Raw genomic sequence first — 19,133 nt, 5'->3', positions numbered from 1 at the left:
TAAATTTATATGGAGGATTTGCTGTTTCTGTGTCAATGTACAGTACCAGTCAAAGGTTTGGACACCTACTCATTCAAGGGTTTTTCTTTATTTTTACTATTTTCTACATTGTCGAATAAGAGAGTGTACAAAACTGTCATCAAGGCAAAGGGTGGCTACTTTGAAGAATCTCAAATATAAAGACACACTTTTTTGGTTACTACATGATTCCATGTGTTATTTCATAGTTTTGATAGAAAAATAAATGAGTAGGTGTGTCCAAACTTTTGACTGGTACTGTACGTATTCAGACCATTTACTCAGTACTTTGTTAACGCACATTTGGCAGCGATTACAGCCACAAGTTTTCTTGGGTATGATGCTACAAGCTTGGCACACCTGTATTTGGGGAGTTTCTCCCATTCTTCTCTGCATATCCTCTCAAGCTCTGTCAGGTTGGCTGGAGAGCGTTACTGCACAGCTATTTTCGGTGTCTCCAGAATGATTTGAGACACCAGAATGATTTGATTTGATATTCAGGTTCAAGTCCGGGCTCTGGCTGGGCCACTGAAGGGTATTCAAAGACTTGTCCCGAAGCCACACCTGCGTTGTTTTGGGTGTGTGCTTAGAGTTGTTGGAAGGTGAACATTCGTTCCAGTCTGAGGTCATGAGTGCTCTAGAGCAGGTTTTCATCAAGGTTCTCTCTGTACTTTGCTTCGTTCATATTTGCCTCGATCATAACTAGTCTTCCAGTCTCCACAGCATGCTGCTGCAACCACCATGCTTCACCGTAGGGATGGTGCCAGGTTTCCATTCAGGCCAAAGAGTTCAATCTTGGTTTCATCAGACCAGAGAACCTAGTTACTCATGGTCTGAGAGTCTTCTTAAATGAGGCCACTGTGTTCTTGGGGAACTTCAACGGTGAAGAAATGTTTTGTTACCCTTCCCCAGATCTGTGCCTCGAGACAATCCTGTCTCAGAGTTCTACTGACAATTCCTTCGACCTCATGGCTTGGTTTTTGCTCTGACATACACTGTCAACTGTAGGGCCTTATATAGACAGGTGTGTGCCTTTCCAAATAATGTCCAATCAATTCAATTGACCACAGGTGGACTCCAATCAGCTTGTATAAACATCAAGCATGATCAATGTAAACAGGATGCACCGGTGCTCAATTTCTAGTCTCATAGCAAAGGGTCTGAAAACATATGTAAATAAGGTGTTTGTTTATTTTTGATACATTTTAAACTATTTCTAAAAACCTGTTTTGCCTTTGTCATTATGGGATATTGTGTGTATATTGCTGAGGATGTCTTTGTATTTAGTCCATGTTAGAATAAGGCTGTAACATAACAAAATCTGGAAAAAGTCAAGGGGTCTGAATACTTTCCGAAGGCACCGTATGTGCCTGTGTTTTTTACCTTTCCCTGAGGGAATGAAAAAAATAAGGTGTGAACTGTTAAGGAAAATGTGTTGGGAGAGAGTTTAGTTATTGACTAGGCTGGTCGGGGTCCGGCGTGTTGGCGGCTCGGGCTGTCCAATTTGAGAGGATTTCTTAATAAAAACAATGAAAAGTATTTTGAGAAAATACAGAGTTGTTCATTTGTTAGGCTATTGGTTAAAAGGTACAACACAATATGTATTATTTAATTACTTTTGATCTAGTTCAGTCTTGTTAATTACTTATTTAATAATCATCTCTTATCTAGCTTGATGACTGTGGGCATTTTTGCTTACTTTTCTTCTAAATAGAGACAATATATTGGATTGTGTAAAAATGCATTACATGCCCCAAAATATTCTGCGGGAGGACCACCAGACCCCTCCCAAAGTGTTTCTCAATGATACTTTAAGATACAAAATGTCAACATGTCAAATATATGTCAACAATCCTTCCAAAGGTCCCTTCTATGGATTCAATTTCATGAAAATCCGCAAAATGGTCCTGTTTTGTTCTAGTTTCGTGAAGAATCACCCAGAATGAGCATGTGAGCTGCTGCTGCCTCTGCTGTATTTACGATACCCCCCCCCCCAACGCACATTACACCACCGTCAGCCTGTGAGCCTCAGCCTAGCCAGTCACAGACCTACAAGCACACACGCTGGGCTGACCCATCAACCCCCCCCGACGCACATTACACCACCGTCAGCCTGTGAGCCTCAGCCTAGCCAGTCACAGACCTACAAGCACACACGCTGGGCTGACCCATCAACCCCCCCCGACGCACATTACACCACCGTCAGCCTCTGAGCCTCAGCCTAGCCAGTCACAGACCTACAAGCACACACACACGCTGGGCTGACCCATCAACCCCCCCCGACGCACATTACACCACCGTCAGCCTGTGAGCCTCAGCCTAGCCAGTCACAGACCTACAAGCACACACGCTGGGCTGACCCATCAACCCCCCCCGACGCACATTACACCACCGTCAGCCTCTGAGCCTCAGCCTAGCCAGTCACAGACCTACAAGCACACACACACGCTGGGCTGACCCATCAACCCCCCCCGACGCACATTACACCACCGTCAGCCTCTGAGCCTCAGCCTAGCCAGTCACAGACCTACAAGCACACACACACGCTGGGCTGACCCATCAACCCCCCCCGACGCACATTACACCACCGTCAGCCTCTGAGCCTCAGCCTAGCCAGTCACAGACCTACAAGCACACACACGCTGGGCTGACCCATCAACCCCCCCCGACGCACATGACACATTACCCTTGTCTATCTTGCTCCGTATTCAGCTCCAATTTGTCCCTGTGTTTGACTCCTGACCTCTGTGTCACAAGGTCAGAGGACGGAATAGATGTGCTCTAAAAAGCGCTGACAGGAAAATAAGTGGGGGAGGTGTTTAGTGGTTTGCGCCTATGTAGTAAAATTAGTTCTTATCAATGGGAGGAAATGTGTGAGAAGTGTTGGAGAACTGAACTTGTTTACTTTTCAGATAAAAAATGAAATAAACAGTTTCTTACATGATTTCAAATCTTGAAGACATGATTTTGGAATAATCTTAACCTAGGAGCCTCCCATACAAGGACATTAACCTCAATACTGTTAAAACTGCTGGTGGCTGTAATATCAGACACTACTGCCTTCTTCATCCCCATGTCTTCGCTGGGTCTACAGCGCTGTCCTGTCCACAAACATGGGCCAGTACACTGCTCTCTGTTTTGTGATTAAACCTAAGCCTACTATATGAGCCTCATTTAAGTCCTCAATTAACCAGCTCAGAAAAACTATTCAGGACTCCATGGCTGGAGGCACAGTTTGGGGAGGGGTCTGTTCTGTTCGGTTGGAAAGCCAAACTCATCTCTCCTCTGTTCCCTCTAATCTCACCTGTTCAAAACAAGTCGAAGTACTGGTGCCCCGCCCACCCCTCTGCCCACCCCACCACCCCCTGCTGCCAACCTCAATTACAGCAGTCTATATTTAAAAAGAGGGAGTGGCAGTCAGGCAATTACCCTGAAGGATTAGTCTCTAGTGGCAATGCCATTGTTGGGGAGGAGAGGGGGAGTGTGTACTGTGTATAGAGGAGACCTTCCCTTGATGCCTGACCTTGGCATTAAAGCCTCCCTGACCTAGAAGCCCAGAAATTCTCACAAGGAGAGTTCAAGAGATGGACACATATCAAAACAAAAAGAGATAAAACAGAGCAAAAAAAGGTATGTATGTAGAAAGTACAGAGAGAGCGAGAAGGGTGACAAAAGGAGAAATATTGCCTAAATATTTCATCATGAATTATGTTGAAAGTTCCAGGGGTTGTTAGTTTCGTTTTTGAGTTAATTCAACTTAAAGATTTGCCTACGATTACTAATCTTATCCACGATAATAACATGTTTTGGATTTGGGAGACAATCTAGCGCACTGTTCCTCCTATTTGAAAGCAGACAGGCCGTCACACAGACAGACAGTCATTCTTAAAGAGTTCATTAGCTTCAGCCACCCTGTAGACTCCCTCCCTCAGAAATCAGTCCAAACCAACAATTATACAGGCTTTTAGTTTGGTTTGCCATGAAGAAGAGCAGAGCCTTGCATGCGAGGAGGGATTTGGATTTATGTTGTTTCAACCCATCATCTCGCCACTGGGGGCCTCGTTTTAAAAGTCTTTGAAGTAGGCAGTTATATTGGTTGTCCCGGACTCCCTTTCAGCCCAAGGCCATTTCCATTGGAGTGTCGGTCGGTCAGGTGCCCTCTTCCTGTTATTGTGCCGTCTGCTTCCTGTCAAAGAGACCCATGGGGCCTAGAGTTGACGTCACCATCGTCACGGGGACCTCCTTCTGGCTCTGAATACCTTCCTGACAAGACATTTACCAATCGGCACGCATCACACTACATGTTTGTTATTGTTGGATGCAAAACAAATGCCTTAGGCCTAGTTTCTATACACCAACATACAGGGCCATCTCTTTTCTTTTCTGCATTGCAATGAAATTTTATGTGACGTTGGTACACAAGTCTACTACTAATCAAGGTAAATCTCTCCAGGAAGAGCAGCAGACTAATTTCAATCTGATAACTGTCTTCATAGCTTGATTGGCTGTTATTTGAATTCTTAAAAGGGGTTAGAATAGTAGAATTCACAAGGTGCATTTTCAAAATTTGGTTGTGCATCAGCAGTTTTCCCTCGTTATGTCAGTCACAGATAGCTGACATGGATAATTGAGTGACTAACATTTACATTACTAAATTGGTTTAGTGGCCAGCTATATAAACTTGTTATCATGGTCGAATTAAAGGCCATGGAGCCTCAATTGATTTTGTTCGTCAGTCTCACTCATATTACATTAAAATAACAGCTAATTTTCCTCTCTGCCCCATGTTGAACAGAGTAGAATTGCATGAAATGAGTTCTAAAATGGCTACATCTTTTTCGCCCCATGGCAAAATGTGTAGAATTGCCAGCAAACTTGCTTTAAAAATGCCACATTTTCTCTACATCACATAGGATGGATGTGGGTTCAGATTTTTTGTGGCCCCCACCCCCATCAAAGAGGCGGCAGGTAGCCTAGTGGTTAGCGCATTGGGCCAGTAAGGTTGCTGGATCGAATCCCCGAGCAGACAAGGTAAAAATCTGTCATTCTGCCCCTGAACAAGTCAGTTAACCCACTGTTCCCGGCTAGGCAATCATTGTAAATAAGAATGTGTTATTAACTGACTTGCATAGTTAAAAGGTTAATTAATATTTTTTGTAAAAATTTAAAATCAAAGTTGCCCATCCCTGACTTCTGATGTCAGAGTTCTAGTCACTTTCTAAAGAATTTTAAGAAAAACACACTTCAATAGAAACCTGACACTGTCACTGAGAACGAGATACAAATATTTTCAGCAGTATTCTGATGGTCCCTGGGACTACTTTGAAAACACCCCCTTCATTCACTATGACCACTTCAAAAGAGTCATGGAAAAGTACAGTATAACAAGCTCTGTGATTGGCTCATAGGTGATGACTGTGCAATGGAGTTCTGTGGAGTGAAAAGCTTGTTGTAGCTTGTTTCTGAGGCTGACTATGATTCTAGGTCTGCTGCAGACTAACACTGGGACTTTACCTCAAGCAGGAGGACCCACCATTTATCCCATTAGGGCTTATCTATAGGGCTCAACTTTATCACACACACCTATACAACTACTCAGTCTTCAATGAATACTTTATTAGTTGAATCAGCTGTGTAACTGCTTTGCCTTGCAGGGTAAAATGAGATTGCCCAACCCTTCTCTACACTGTCCTTTACCAAAACAGACCGCAAATGCCTCGCTTTACAACCTCAGTCTACACAGGTATGCCTATAAATTATTATTATACTCATCCTGGATGATCCTGTACGGATGTACAAGGTCGCACTTCAGCCACTGCTTCATGATTGGCTATAGACTCCACCAGTTTTTACCCAAATCGCCCTGTGTGTACATGCCTGTGTTCATAATGTACACAACAACGATTAAGATAAGTGGATTATCATACAGTAATGCTACCTGAAGTAGTATATCCACTGGCGTGCAAAATACGATACAGCACATTTTAAATACCTTAACTATTATTCTTGTCATTGAGGAGCTTATAGCCTGCACTTTATGAGATGAAATCACTTCATAGATAGCAAATGCTTTCCTGTCCTCAGCCAATTCAACCATACTACAGTGTCACATAAGTGAGTTGTAGCCTATGACGTTTAAATACTTAAAATTCTGTTACCCCAAACATTTCCATAAATCACATCCGGTAAAAAAAGAAAATGGGATGAAATGAATGTAAAAACTATCATTAGCGTTATTGATTTCCCTGTAAAGATGATTGAAGTGCCAGTCTAACAGGCATATCAAAGACCCCGCACTTAACTTTCTCTATGTACTTCACATTGAAAAACCATTAGCCTTGCAATCCCAATGGCCAAATCCTGCTTGGGAGTCTAACATCACAGTCCCACCACAGCAGAACCCACCCATGCCAGCAGCAGTTATTCTGGCACAGTCCCAATTGGCACCCTATTCCCTATGTAGTGCACTACTTTTGAAAAGACCCATATGGGCCGTAGTCAAAAGTAGTGCACTAAATAGGGAATAGGGTACCATAAGGGACAAAGTATCTGACTTCTCATACAGGGAAAACTTTCCTCTGGGCTCTTACACAGAAACTGAGGTCATCTTTCCTTCTCAGGAACCCCTAGGAGACTCTGTGCTCTCTCATTTCGACTCATTAACTTGTCTACTTAAGCTATATCGATTTTGGTGCTTGTTACATAACGGCAATACAAGCTGTGAGGAATATACGGATGACAATCAAGTGTGACGTACTCAGACATTTGAATGCTCCAAGTGATATGAATCACCATAGCGGAGTGACCAACGGGATGGTAGAAGTATGTGTGTATTCACAAATCAACAGCCCGAGACAGCCAGGACACAGTACTCTAAGCACGTAGAATATTGGGCTACTTTCAAATGGATATGAAAGGGTTTGCACATGGGTATGCCTATACACACACACAGTGCCAACATGCATGCAAACGCACACACACACACACACACACACACACACACACACACACACTTATGCCCTCAAACACAGTGCTAGATAATTCCACTTCCCATTATTCAGAGTACATCTATAAATCATTCTCCAGTGTTGGCTGATCCCCTCGGGTCCAAGACCTTTTCAAACAGACTGTATTCCTCATTATCCCAGAACAAAAAAAGACAAAGAAAGAAGGAGAAAGGTCAGGATGAACATTAAAGGGATGAGCACAGCTGCTTTAAATAGTCCTCTAATCTGTCCATGAGGCTACAGCCAGACTCCTGCCTGAAGAGAGCCAAGCAGGCCAGGGAAGCATCATTATGTACCCCAGTACGGACAGCTTAACACCTCTGTACGTGACTAACTTACCAAACCTAGAGAACTACACCAAACTTAGAGTGAATGCTGTACCTGGAAATAGAGGTTCAATTCCTGGGTTTCAGTCTCGCTATATACACTGAGTGTACAAAACATTAAGAACACCTGCCCTTTCCATGACAGACTGACCAGTTGAATCCAGGTAAAAGCTCTGCTCCTAATTGATGTCACCTGTTAAATCCACTTCAATCAGTGTAGATGAAGGTGAGGAGACCTTTAAAGCCATGGATTGCGTACAGTATGTGTGCCATTCAGAGTGTGAATGGGCAAGACAAAAGATATAAGTGCCTTTGAACAGGATATGATCATAGGTGCCAGTTTGGTATACTCAGTGTAGATCGAAGTGTTGAATTGCTGACAGTGGCTTTTGACAATAATTATTTCAATCATAAATTCTGCTGGAAGCTGCAGGGGTTGTTTCATTAGTAAGTAGCTTTAACGCGTGGATAATATTACATCCATAGAAAACAACCTCAGAGAAGTAGTCATCAAATAGATACACAAGGGACAGGAAGAAATATGGAAACCCACCAAGTGAAACCAATACCAATGAAACAAAACAAATTAGAAATGAGGAAAAGAAATAAGAGCAAGAAAATAAAAAAGTCAATCAGCTGATTGAAACTTCTCCTCTCTGCCCCACCTCTTCCCCTTCCATCCATCCATTCTCCCTCCAGCTGTTTGTCCTAGGTGGGGCACGTTGCCATGGAAACCCACACCTTTAGGGGCCCTGTCTGATCCTGTCAGGTAGTGACTGAGAGGGGGAGGGGTGTATATGTGAGAGACCTGTGTCCCAGAGCGAGCTCAGACTGGTCTCCTCATCTCCTTACTGTATGTAACAAGACTGCTACTGGGGCTGCTTAACAGCAGTCAGTCGGTTCAGTATTAATTTAGGGCCAAGGCCTAGCTATCAGCCTGAAAAACATTCAGATAAAATAAAATTTGATTTTGTCACATGTGCCGAATACAACAGGTGTAGACCTTACCGTGAAATGCTTACAAGCCCTTAACCAAAAATGCTGTTAATAAAATAAGAGTTTAATAAGAGTTTAAGAGTTTTTAAACTAAAGTAAAAGTAGTAACAATAAATAACAATAATGAGGGGAGGTGTCACAGACCTACAACAAGGTTCAAATTAATGTTCAAACCCTATGGAAACACATTAACGCGTTATCTAAGGCACACCTCAGTACAGGTAGTGTTGAATAATGTGATGACTCGACTTGTGCACAGCTATAGTAGGCACTGCCAGTACCTCAGAGCAGCCTGGATTGATTCAGTGAACAGGACAGGTGAACTCAACTCCCGCCACGCCAGCCAGGGCTCATGCTGAAACTAGAACAGACACAATGCCTGAGGATCGGAGTTACTGCAGAAGGGAACTAATCAAATACTACAGTATGCAGTGAGACCAAAAGCCAGAGCTATAAAGACCAAGAATGCTCAAACAGAATGGAGACATAACAGGAGGAAACAGACTTCAGTGTATAGAACTGTTGCTAGAAGCAGCTCAGTTCAAACTCCATAAAATACTCATAAAGTTTAATGTTTCTGTTGTAAGTCAAATGGCTTCTTTGACGAGTTTATTTAAAACCACATTGGATATAATACAAAGTGTATATTTAAAATGCTCTAAATCATGTCTCGAATGCTTGTGCAATACAGGCCATTAAAGATGAAACCAGAGAGAATAGCAAGAGATGAGGCTGCTTCACTAGTGACCCCTGGTGTCTAAAACCAGACAGCCTGGAGACAGACTGGATTCATGGTCCTTTCTCAGCTGCTCCGTCTGCCAACTGAAGACAACATAAGCACAATCAAATCCAATTGTATGTCACATGCTTGGTGAACAACAGGTGTAAACTAACAGTGAAATCCTCATAGAGGATCTAGATACTTTTGCTTAAAACCAAATTATGATAAGTAAATATTTTACATTTTGGACCACAAAAAAAAAAGGCAATTTTACATTACCATGTAGTTTACCAATAAAATGGTCTGACAGAGATGTGGACATACTCAGTATACAAATCCGAAAAGAAAGAAATTCTCACTTCAATCAATTTTTATAGAAAGTTAGCAAAAATAGATACGATCTTGCTACCATGGAAAGGAAAATACCTGTCTATTTGTGGGAAAATCAAAGTCATATCACAGTTGACCTATTTGCTTATGGTTTTGCCTACACCTAGTGACCTGCTTTTTAAATCATATGAACATAAAATATTAAATTTTATTTGGAACGGCAAGCCAGATAAAATTAAAAGGGCCTATTTATGTAACGAATATGAATTCTGAGGGCAGAAATGATTAAATACTAAAGCATTAGACCTCTCACTAAAGGCATCAGTCATACAAAAGTTATACTTAAATCCAAACTGGTTCTCTAGTAAATTGGTACGAATGTCTCATCCTATGTTCAAGAAGGGCCTTTTTCCCTTTATTCAGATTACACCGGCCCACTTTCCATTGTTTGAAAAGGAAATAATCTCCAAAATATCTTTCTTTTTTAAACAAGCCTTAGAAAGTTGGTTGCAATTTCAGTTTAATCCACCTGAAAAGACAGAACAAATAATACAAATAATAATAGTGGTGAAATTCAAAGATACTAAATGATTAAAAAAAAACATTTTTCAAAGAAATGTTTTTTTTTAAGTATAATTTTTGTGAATGATATCATAAATAGGACTGGTGAGTTGTGTCACACATGCAGCTAACACAGACATATGGAAATGTCTGCTCTACCCAAAATTACAACCAATTCATTGCAGAATTACCACAAAGATGGAAGAGGCAAGTAAAAGGGGAAAAAGTAACTATAACTGTAACTATAATAGTAACTAACTATTATGTCGGTCCTGTATTAAAAAACATAAATGGTTAAAGAAAAGTGTGATAAAAACATATACCAATTTCATTTATGGACCAAAAATTGACATCTGTGCCACATAAATTGCTAAATAGTTGGGAAGAGATTTGCGATGTACCCATTCCATGGCACATGGTTTATGAATTGATACGCAAAACAATGCCGGATGCAAAACTTCAAATTTACTATACAGAATTCTTGCAACTAATAGAATGTTATACACTGCTCAAAAAAATTAAGGGAACACTAAAATAACACATCCTAGATCTGAATGAATGAAATATTCTTATTAAATAATTTTAATAAGAAATAAATCACACAAAAATTATCAATGGAAATCAAATTTATTAACCCATGGAGGTCTGGATTTGGAGTCATACTCAAAATTAAAAGCGGAAAACCACACTACAGGCTGATCCAACTTTGATGTCCTTAAAACAAGTCAAAATGAGGCTCAGTAATGCGTGTGGCCCTCCACATGCCTGCATGACCTCCCTACAACGCCTGGGCATGCTCCTGATCAGGTGGCGGATGGTCTCCTGAGGGATCTCCTCCCAGACCTGGACTAAAGCATCCGCCAACTCCTGGACAGTCTTGTGGTGCAACGTGGTGTTGGTGGATGGAGGGAGACATGATGTCCCAGATATGCTCAATTGGATTCAGGTCTGGGGAACGGGCGGGCCAGTACATAGCATCGATGCCTTCCTCTTGCAGGAACTGCTGACACACTCCAGCCACATGAGGTCTAGCATTGTCTTGCATTAGGAGGAACCCAGGGCCAACCGCACCAGCATATGGTCTCACAAGGGGTCTGAGGATCTCATCTCGGTACCTAATGGCAGTCAGGCCACCTCTGGCGAGCACATGGAGGACTCTGCGGCCCCCCAAAGAAATGCCACCCCACACCATGACTGACCCACCGCCAAACCGGTCATGCTGGAGGATGTTGCAGGCAGCAAAACGTTCTCCACGGCATCTCCAGACTGTTACGTCTGTCACATGTACTCAGTGTGAACCTGCTTTCATCTGTGAAGAGCACAGGGCGCCAGTGGTGAATTTGCCAATCTTGGGGTTCTCTGGCAAATGCCAACGTCCTGTACGGTGTTGGGCTGTAAGCATAACACCCTCATGGAGTCTGTTTCTGACCGTTTGAGCAGACACATGCACATTTGTGGCCTGCTGCAGGTCATTTTGCAGGGCTCTGGCAGTGCTCCTCCGTTGCACAAAGGCAGAGGTAGCGGTCCTGCTGCTGGGTTGTTGCCCTCCTACGGCCTCCTCCACGTCTCCTGATGTACTGGCCTGTCTCCTGGTAGCGCCTCCATGCTCTGGACACTATGCTGACAGACACAGCAAACCTTCTTGCCACAGCTCGCATTGATGTGCCATCCTGGATAAGCTGCACTACCTGAGCCACTTGTGTGGGTTGTAGACTCAGTCTCATGCTACCACTAGAGTGAAAGCACCACCAGCATTCAAAATTGACCAAAACATCAGCCAGGAAGCATAGGAACTGAGAAGTGGTCTGTAGTCCCCACCTGCAGAACCACTCCTTTATTGGGGGTGTCTTGCTAAATGCCTACAATTTCCACCTGTTGTCTCTTCCATTTGCACAACAGCATGTGACATTTATTGTCAGTGTTGCTTCCTAAGTGGACAGTTTGATTTCACAGAAGTGTGATTGACTTGGAGTTACATTGTGAAGTTTAAGTGTTCCCTTTATTTTTTTGAGCAGTGTATATATGAGGGATTTACAATCTTCAGAGTTCTGCAGATTCTGCTGTGAGGAGGCAGAGTCATTAGATAATTTATTTTGGTATTGTCCATATGTAGCTTGTTTTTGGTCACAGGTCCAGGAATGGCTGAAGAATTGCAACATTTGCCTAAAACTAACGCTGCAGATAGCAATACTGGGTGATTTGAAAAGCCATAGTCAATCAATCAATAATATAATAATTATTTTAGCAAAAATGTTTATTTTTAACTTACAATCTGTAGAAGCTATGAGAATAGAAAGGTTCAATTTGTTTGTGAAGCATTATAGCACAGTCGAAAAATATATGGCAAATAGATAGATGGGAGAGGTTGAATGGAGCTGAAGGGTGGGACTAAAAGCAAGATAAACCATGTAAAACATACAGGATCTGTCAAATGTATATATGTTCAGAACCTTTGTGAAATAGCACAGTTACACATAGAAATCAAACTGGATGGACATCAGAAATAGAGGAAGGACTAAAAACAAACAAAACTATCTATTGTAAAATGTGTATAAATTGAAGGTAAAAGCCGAAGTGTTCATTAGTTTACTTCAATTGGGGGATCGGTGGTAGGGTTTGCCAGGAATAATAATAAAGGTATATTCTTTAAAAAGTATGTATGTGTATGGATATATTTATTTACCCAAAAAATATTTTTAAACTAATTGTTATATACCTAATAAATACTTGTGTGGGGGGAAAAAGTGAAATGCTTACAAGTGAAGGAACAAGGCTTTGCCGTGCCATCCTCTGACAGGTACAGTTTTGTCAGCTGACTGGACAAATTAAGGGTATTCAATGGAAATCTGCCAGAAAAAGTAATCTTCTCAATCCTCCCCCTCCTATTCCAGTCCAGTCCCCTCCCCATAACTAACAGGCCTTATCCTAATCTCTTCACATAACGTCAGCCCGTGACCTCAGCCAAGGAGACAGGTAGTGTCAGTCCGACCGGCCTCCCCTCCCCACAGGTCAACACACACATGATGTAGACACTTCACCCAGCCTCCCCCGGTGCACAGGTCAACACACACACACACACACACGATGTAGACACTTCACCCAGCCTCCCCCGGTGCACAGGTCAACACACACACACACGATGTAGACACTTCACCCAGCCTCCCCAGGTGCACAGGTCAACACACACATAAATGTAGACACTTTAACCACTGTGTACATGGCTTTTCTCTTGCTCAACTTTTACAAAACAAATCCTAAAAGGCCTGCAGAAGAAGAGCCTTGTCGCCTGTTATAACATGTGTGGGAAGCGAAGAGTGGTGCTTTGATCTATCAGGGAAAGGAGGGGGAGGAGGATCTGCTCAATAACCTGAAGCTGAAGAGGCTGAGCGACCGGGAGGCTACTGCAGGTTAAGCTCTACTTGTGACTTCACTTTATTCTACTTTTTGTATAATATGCTTCTATATCTGGCCTTATCTATAACTATTATTTGTGTGTGCTGTGACGTCGTCATCCTCTATCTTTGTGCTCTTTTCCATCCCTTCTCTCTTATTTTCTCATCTTTCACTCCAGTCCATCATTTAAATTTTTTTGTGAAAGGGAGGGGCTGCTTGCTCTCAGTCACAGATACCGAGGGAAAAATACAGCTAATACAGACAGAAAGGGCTACAGTGACGTGGACTTTTTTTTTGGGGGGGGGGGGGGGGGGGCGAGCAACCAGGCTTGGAGACAAACACTGCTTTGGTTCATCTGGCCGCCTGGCTATGGTCCACTTTTCAGAAAGGCTTCAAAGGAAAAATTCTAATTCATTTCACAGTCTAGTGGCGAGACACAGCCTCACGTCTCGCACCCTTTTAACACCTAACAGAAGAAAAGGGGTCTCCCTGCTCCTCTCTGATCATGTTGTATGTAACAGGGGCCCAACCATAGAGAGCTTCAATAGTGTCTGGCTACGTCAAAGTGGGGTAAAGGACTTGGGGGGGTTCTTATGGACTCAAGCTGCACCTCATGTAGCCTTAAGAGTTCTGTCCAAAGGGACAAGCCAAATTAAATAAAGTTACACACAGAGCTCTCCTTGCCATGGATTTATTTGACCATGGTTTGGGCTATAGTACCTTCAAACAGACCAGCCCATCCCAGGATGTGTATTACCTTCGAGGCTCGTCGACGGTCGGGGCATTCAGCGTGCTGGCACACCACCCAGTCCTCCTCCTGAACGGGCTTCTCATCTGGAACACAGCAGAGGAAATACCATAAGAAAAACACACCTCCACACACAGTTGAAGTCGGAAGTTTACATAGGTTGGAGTCATTAAAACTCATTTTTCAACCAAGCCACAAATATCTTGTTAACAAACTATAGTTTTGGCAAGTCGGTTAGGACATCTACACTATGCATGACAAAAGTAATTTTTCCAACAATTGTTTATAGACAGAATATTTCACTTGTAATTCACTGTATCACAATTCCAGTGGGTCAGAAGTTTACATACACTTAAGTTGACTGTGCATTTAAACAACTTGGAAAATTCCAGAAAATTATGTCATGGCTTTAGAAGCTTCTGATTGCCTCAAATGATGTCAATTAGCCTATTGGAGGTGTACCTGTGGATGTATTTCAAGGTCTATCTTCAAACTCAAGTCCCTCTATGCTTGACATCATGGGAAAATCTAAAGAAATCAGCCAAAACCTCAGAAAAAAATTGTAGATCTCCACAAGTCTGATTCATCCTTGGGAGCAATTTCCAAACACCTGAAGGTACCACGTTCATCTGTACAAGCAATAGTATGAAACTATAAACACTATGAGACCACGCAGCTGTCATACCGCTCAGGAAGAAGACGTGTTCCGTCTCCTAGAGATGAACGCACTTTAGTGCGAAAAGTGCAAACCAAATCAAAGTTTATATGTCACGTGCGCCGAAAACAACAGGTGTAGTAGACCTTACAGTGAAATGCTTACTTACAGGCTCTAACCAATAGTGCGAAAATGAAGGTGTATGTTTGTGTAGGTAAGTAAAGAAATAAAACAGTAAAAAGACATTTGAAAAAAAAAGGATAGCAAGGCTATATACAGAAACCTGTTAGTCAGGCTTATTGAGGTAGTATGTACATGTAGGTATCGTTAAAGTGACTATGCATACATGATGAACAGAGTAGCAGAAGCGTAAAATGAGGGATTGGCGGGTGGTGGGACACAATGCAGATAGCCTGGTTAGCCAATGTGCGGGAGAACTGGTTGGTCAGGCCATTTAGGTAGTATGTACATGAATGTATAGTTAAAGTGAATATGCATAAGATAAACAGAGAGTAGCAGCAGCGTAAAAGAGGGGTTGGGGGCGGGTTGGGGGCGGGGGGGGCACAATGCAAATAGTCCAGGTAACCATTTGGTTAGATGTTCAGGAGTCTTATGGCTTGGGGGTAAAAACTGTTGAGAAGCCTTTTTAATCCTAGACTTGGCACTCCGGTACCGCTTGCCATGCGGTAGTAGAGAGAACCGTCTATGACTGGGGTGGCTGGGGTCTTTGATAATTTTTAGGGCCTTCCTCTGACACCGCCTGGTGTAGAGGTCCTGGATGGCAGGCAGCTTTGCCCCAGTGATGTACTGGGCTGTACGCACTACCCTCTGTAGTGTCTTGCGTTCTCAGGCCGAGCAATTGCAGTTCCAGGCAGTGATGCAACCGGTCAGGATGCTCTCGATGTTGCAGCTGTAGAACCTTTTGAGGATCTCAGGACCCATGCCAAATCTTTTTAGTTTCCCGAGAGGGAATAGGCTTTGTCGTGCCCTCTTCACAACTGTCTTGGTGTGTTTGGACCAATCTAGTTTGTTGTTGATGTGGACACCGAGGAATTTGAAGCTCTCAACCTGCTCCACTACAGCCCCGTCGATGAGAATGGGAACGTGCTAGGCGCTCCTTTTCCTGTAGTCCACAATCATCTCCTTAGTCTTCGTTACATTGAGTGATAGGTTGTTATTCTGGCACCACCCGGCCAGGTCTCTGACCTCCTCCCTATAGGCTGTCTCGTTGTTATCGGCGACCATGCATACCACTGTTGTGTCGTCAGCAAACGTAATGATGGTGTTGGAGTTGTGCCTGGCCATGCAGTCGTGGGTGAACAGGGAGTACAGGAGGGGACTGAGCACGCACCCCTGTAGAGCTCCAGTGTTGAGGATCAGCGTGGCAGATGTGGTGCTACCTACCCTCACCACCTGGGGGCAGCCTGTCAGGAAGTCCAGGATCCAGTTGCAGAGGGAGGTGTTTAGTCCCAGGATCCTTAGCTTGGTGATGAGCTTTGAGGGTACTATGGTGTTGAATGCTGAGCTGTAGTCAATGAACAGCATTCTCACATAGGTGTTCCTTTTGTCCAGGTGGGAAAGGGCAGTGTGGAGTGCAATAGAGATTGCATCATCTGTGGATCTGTTTGGGCAGTATGCAAATTGGAGTGGGTCTATGGTTTCTGGGATAATGGTGTTGATGTGAGCCATTACCAGCCTTTCAAAGCACTTCATGGCTACGGACGTGAGTGTTTATGGGTCTGTAGTCATTTAGGCAGGTTTCCTTCGTGTTCTTGGGCACAGGGACTATGGTGACTCCAATCAGGGACATGTTGAAAATGTCAGTGAGACACCTGCCAGTTGGTCAGCACATGCCCAGAGCACACGTCCTGGTAATCCGTCTGGCCCCGCAGCCTTGTGTATGTTGACCTGTTTAAAGGTCTTACTCACGTTGGCTACAGAGAGCGTGATCACAGTCGTCCGGAACAGCTGATGCTCATGCATGCATGCCTCAGTGTGCTTGCCTCGAAATCAATCCCAGAAAAACAGCAAAGGACCTTGTGAAGATGGAGGAAACAGGTAAAAAGTATCTATATCCACAGTAAAACGAGTCCTATATTGACATAACCTGAAAGGCCACTCAGTAAGGAAGAAGCCACTGCTCCAAAACCACCATAAAAAAAAGCCAGACAACATTTGCAACTGCACATGGGGACAAAGATGGTACTCTTTGGACAAAATGTCCTCTGGTCTGATGAAACAAAAATAGAACAGTTTGGCCATAATGACCATCTTTATGTTTGGAGGAAAAAGGGGGAGGCTTGCAAGCCAAAGAACACCATACCAACCATGAAGCATGGGGGTGGCAGCATCATGTTGTGTGGGTGATTTGCTGCAGGAGGGACTGGTGCACATCACAAAATAGATGGCATCATGAGGGAGGACAAATTATGTGGATATATTGAAGCAACATCTCAAGACATCAGTCAGAAAGTTAAAGCTTGGTCGCAAATGGGTCTTCCAAAATGGACAATGACCCCAAGCATACTTCCAATGTTGTGGCATTGAAGTGGCCATCACAAAGCCCTGACAGGCGGAACGGGCAGAACTGAAAAAGCACGTGCGAGCAAGGAGGCCTACAAACCTGACTCAGTTACACCAGCTCTGTCAGGAGGAATGGGCCAAAATTCACCCAACTTATTGTGGGAAGCTTGTGGAAGGCTACCCAAAACATTTGACCCAAGTTAAATTTAAAATAAATTCTACCAAATAATTGAGTGCATGTAAACTTCTGACCCACTGGGAATGTGATGAAAGAAATAAAAGCGGAAATAAATCACTATTATTCTGACATTTTACATTCTTAAAATAAAGTGGTGATCCTAACGGACCTAAGACAATTTTTTTACCAGGATTAAATGTCAGGAATTGTGAAAAACTGAGTTTAAATGTATTTGGCTATGGTGTATGTAAACTTCTGACTACAACTGTAGGTCAAACACTGTAGGTCAAACACGCAAACTAAGTAAATGTGTCAAAACATATCGTAAACCCATCAGGCATAAGAGGGAGACAGATTGACAAGAGTGTAAGAGTTTAACAGAGAGGCTGTACTGTAATAACTTTCCAGGAACCATAGATTAGCAGACCTGTCCACAATGATGCCCGTTTCTCCTGCTCTCTTATAATCTCCATTTCATGGATAAAATCATTAGCAATTACACATAGCCTATCTAGCATACGGGTCATTCCAGCATACATTATATGTTCAGCCTCAAAAAGCAAAAGAAAGGATTTCGGCAACAACCATCTCAGATTTTTCTGAAATAATTTCTGTAGTTAGAAACATAAGATAAGCATTCCTGTAATGTTATTTTGTTCAATTTCATTTGATCTCTGAGAAAATAAGCTAATTGATTGCACCCAAACTGGCCATTTGAATTTGATTATGATTAATATAATAATACCCATCATCCAATTTGGACAAAACTTCTTCAACAATGAGTAAGACACGAGGAATTCAAAAGAAAAGTTGTCAATAGCTGCCCACAGACCCCCTACACCAAGCCCAACCAATAGCTGCCCACGGACCCCCTACACCAGGCCCACCCAATAGCTGCCCACGGACCCCCTACACCAAGCCCACCCAATAGCTGCCCACGGATCCCCTACACCAAGCCCACCCAAAATACAGCATCAGTGTCCTATTTTTGACAAGTAATATGAAGCTGCGGCTTGGTGTATCATATCAAATTTCATTGGTCACATACGTGTTAAGCGGGTGTAGGGAAATACTTGTTTCATATTATGTAATGTATTCACTGTGAATATGGGGGAAGGTTGTTTTTTTGCTATTGAAGTTGCCCACTAGATCCCACAACACCCTTTTATCCATTTTGATGGTCTCAAAATGTTTGTTAACAATGAGTCACATTTTCTTTGCAACTTTGGGTAGAACACCAATAGCTTTTGCTAATGATGAAAATAAATTGGGTGGTCATCCTCACATGTCAAGCCAGTCCTCCATGAAAGCAATTCACTTTGTCCTTCTCATAAACTTCATCTGTGTCCAGGAAACGGCCTGTGTGTGTGGTTTATTCCCTTCAATAAAATGTTTGGATTAGTTAGACCATTCCTAGTGAACAAGCAAACCATTAGGCTACAGAAGTTCTAATCGTTTCAATGTTATGGTCTAATGGTCTTCAATGGTACAAGTCCCAAACACACACACTGTATAGTTTTTTTACAAAGGTATTGGGTTGGTTTGATGGTAAATGTCACCAATCTAAAAACAGAGATATATTTGAATACTTTTATTGAAAAACATACCTACCATACAAATGTTTACACTTGTAATATTTTATTAGGGTTGTCACATATGACAAATGATAATTTCACC

At 42.8% G+C, this 19,133-nt stretch overlaps 1 protein-coding gene across 3 annotated transcripts in view; it reads right to left on the bottom strand.

The window, feature by feature from the left end:
- The window catches only part of LOC109908246 (pleckstrin homology domain-containing family G member 5), a 120,339-nt gene that overhangs the window by 70,100 nt on the left and 31,106 nt on the right, over window positions 1-19,133 (bottom strand). For all 3 annotated transcript variants that reach the window (XM_031794538.1, XM_031794539.1, XM_020506830.2), the window contains one exon: window positions 14,110-14,186. In XM_031794538.1, the coding sequence (XP_031650398.1) occupies window positions 14,110-14,186 (77 nt within the window). The remainder of the gene's footprint in view (window positions 1-14,109; window positions 14,187-19,133) is intronic.

Source organism: Oncorhynchus kisutch, linkage group LG17, assembly GCF_002021735.2.
Source record: "Oncorhynchus kisutch isolate 150728-3 linkage group LG17, Okis_V2, whole genome shotgun sequence".
Lineage (NCBI taxonomy): Eukaryota > Metazoa > Chordata > Actinopteri > Salmoniformes > Salmonidae > Oncorhynchus > Oncorhynchus kisutch.
The sequence above is the reverse complement of the archived record's forward strand: the minus strand, read 5'-3'. Positions and strand labels throughout refer to the sequence as shown.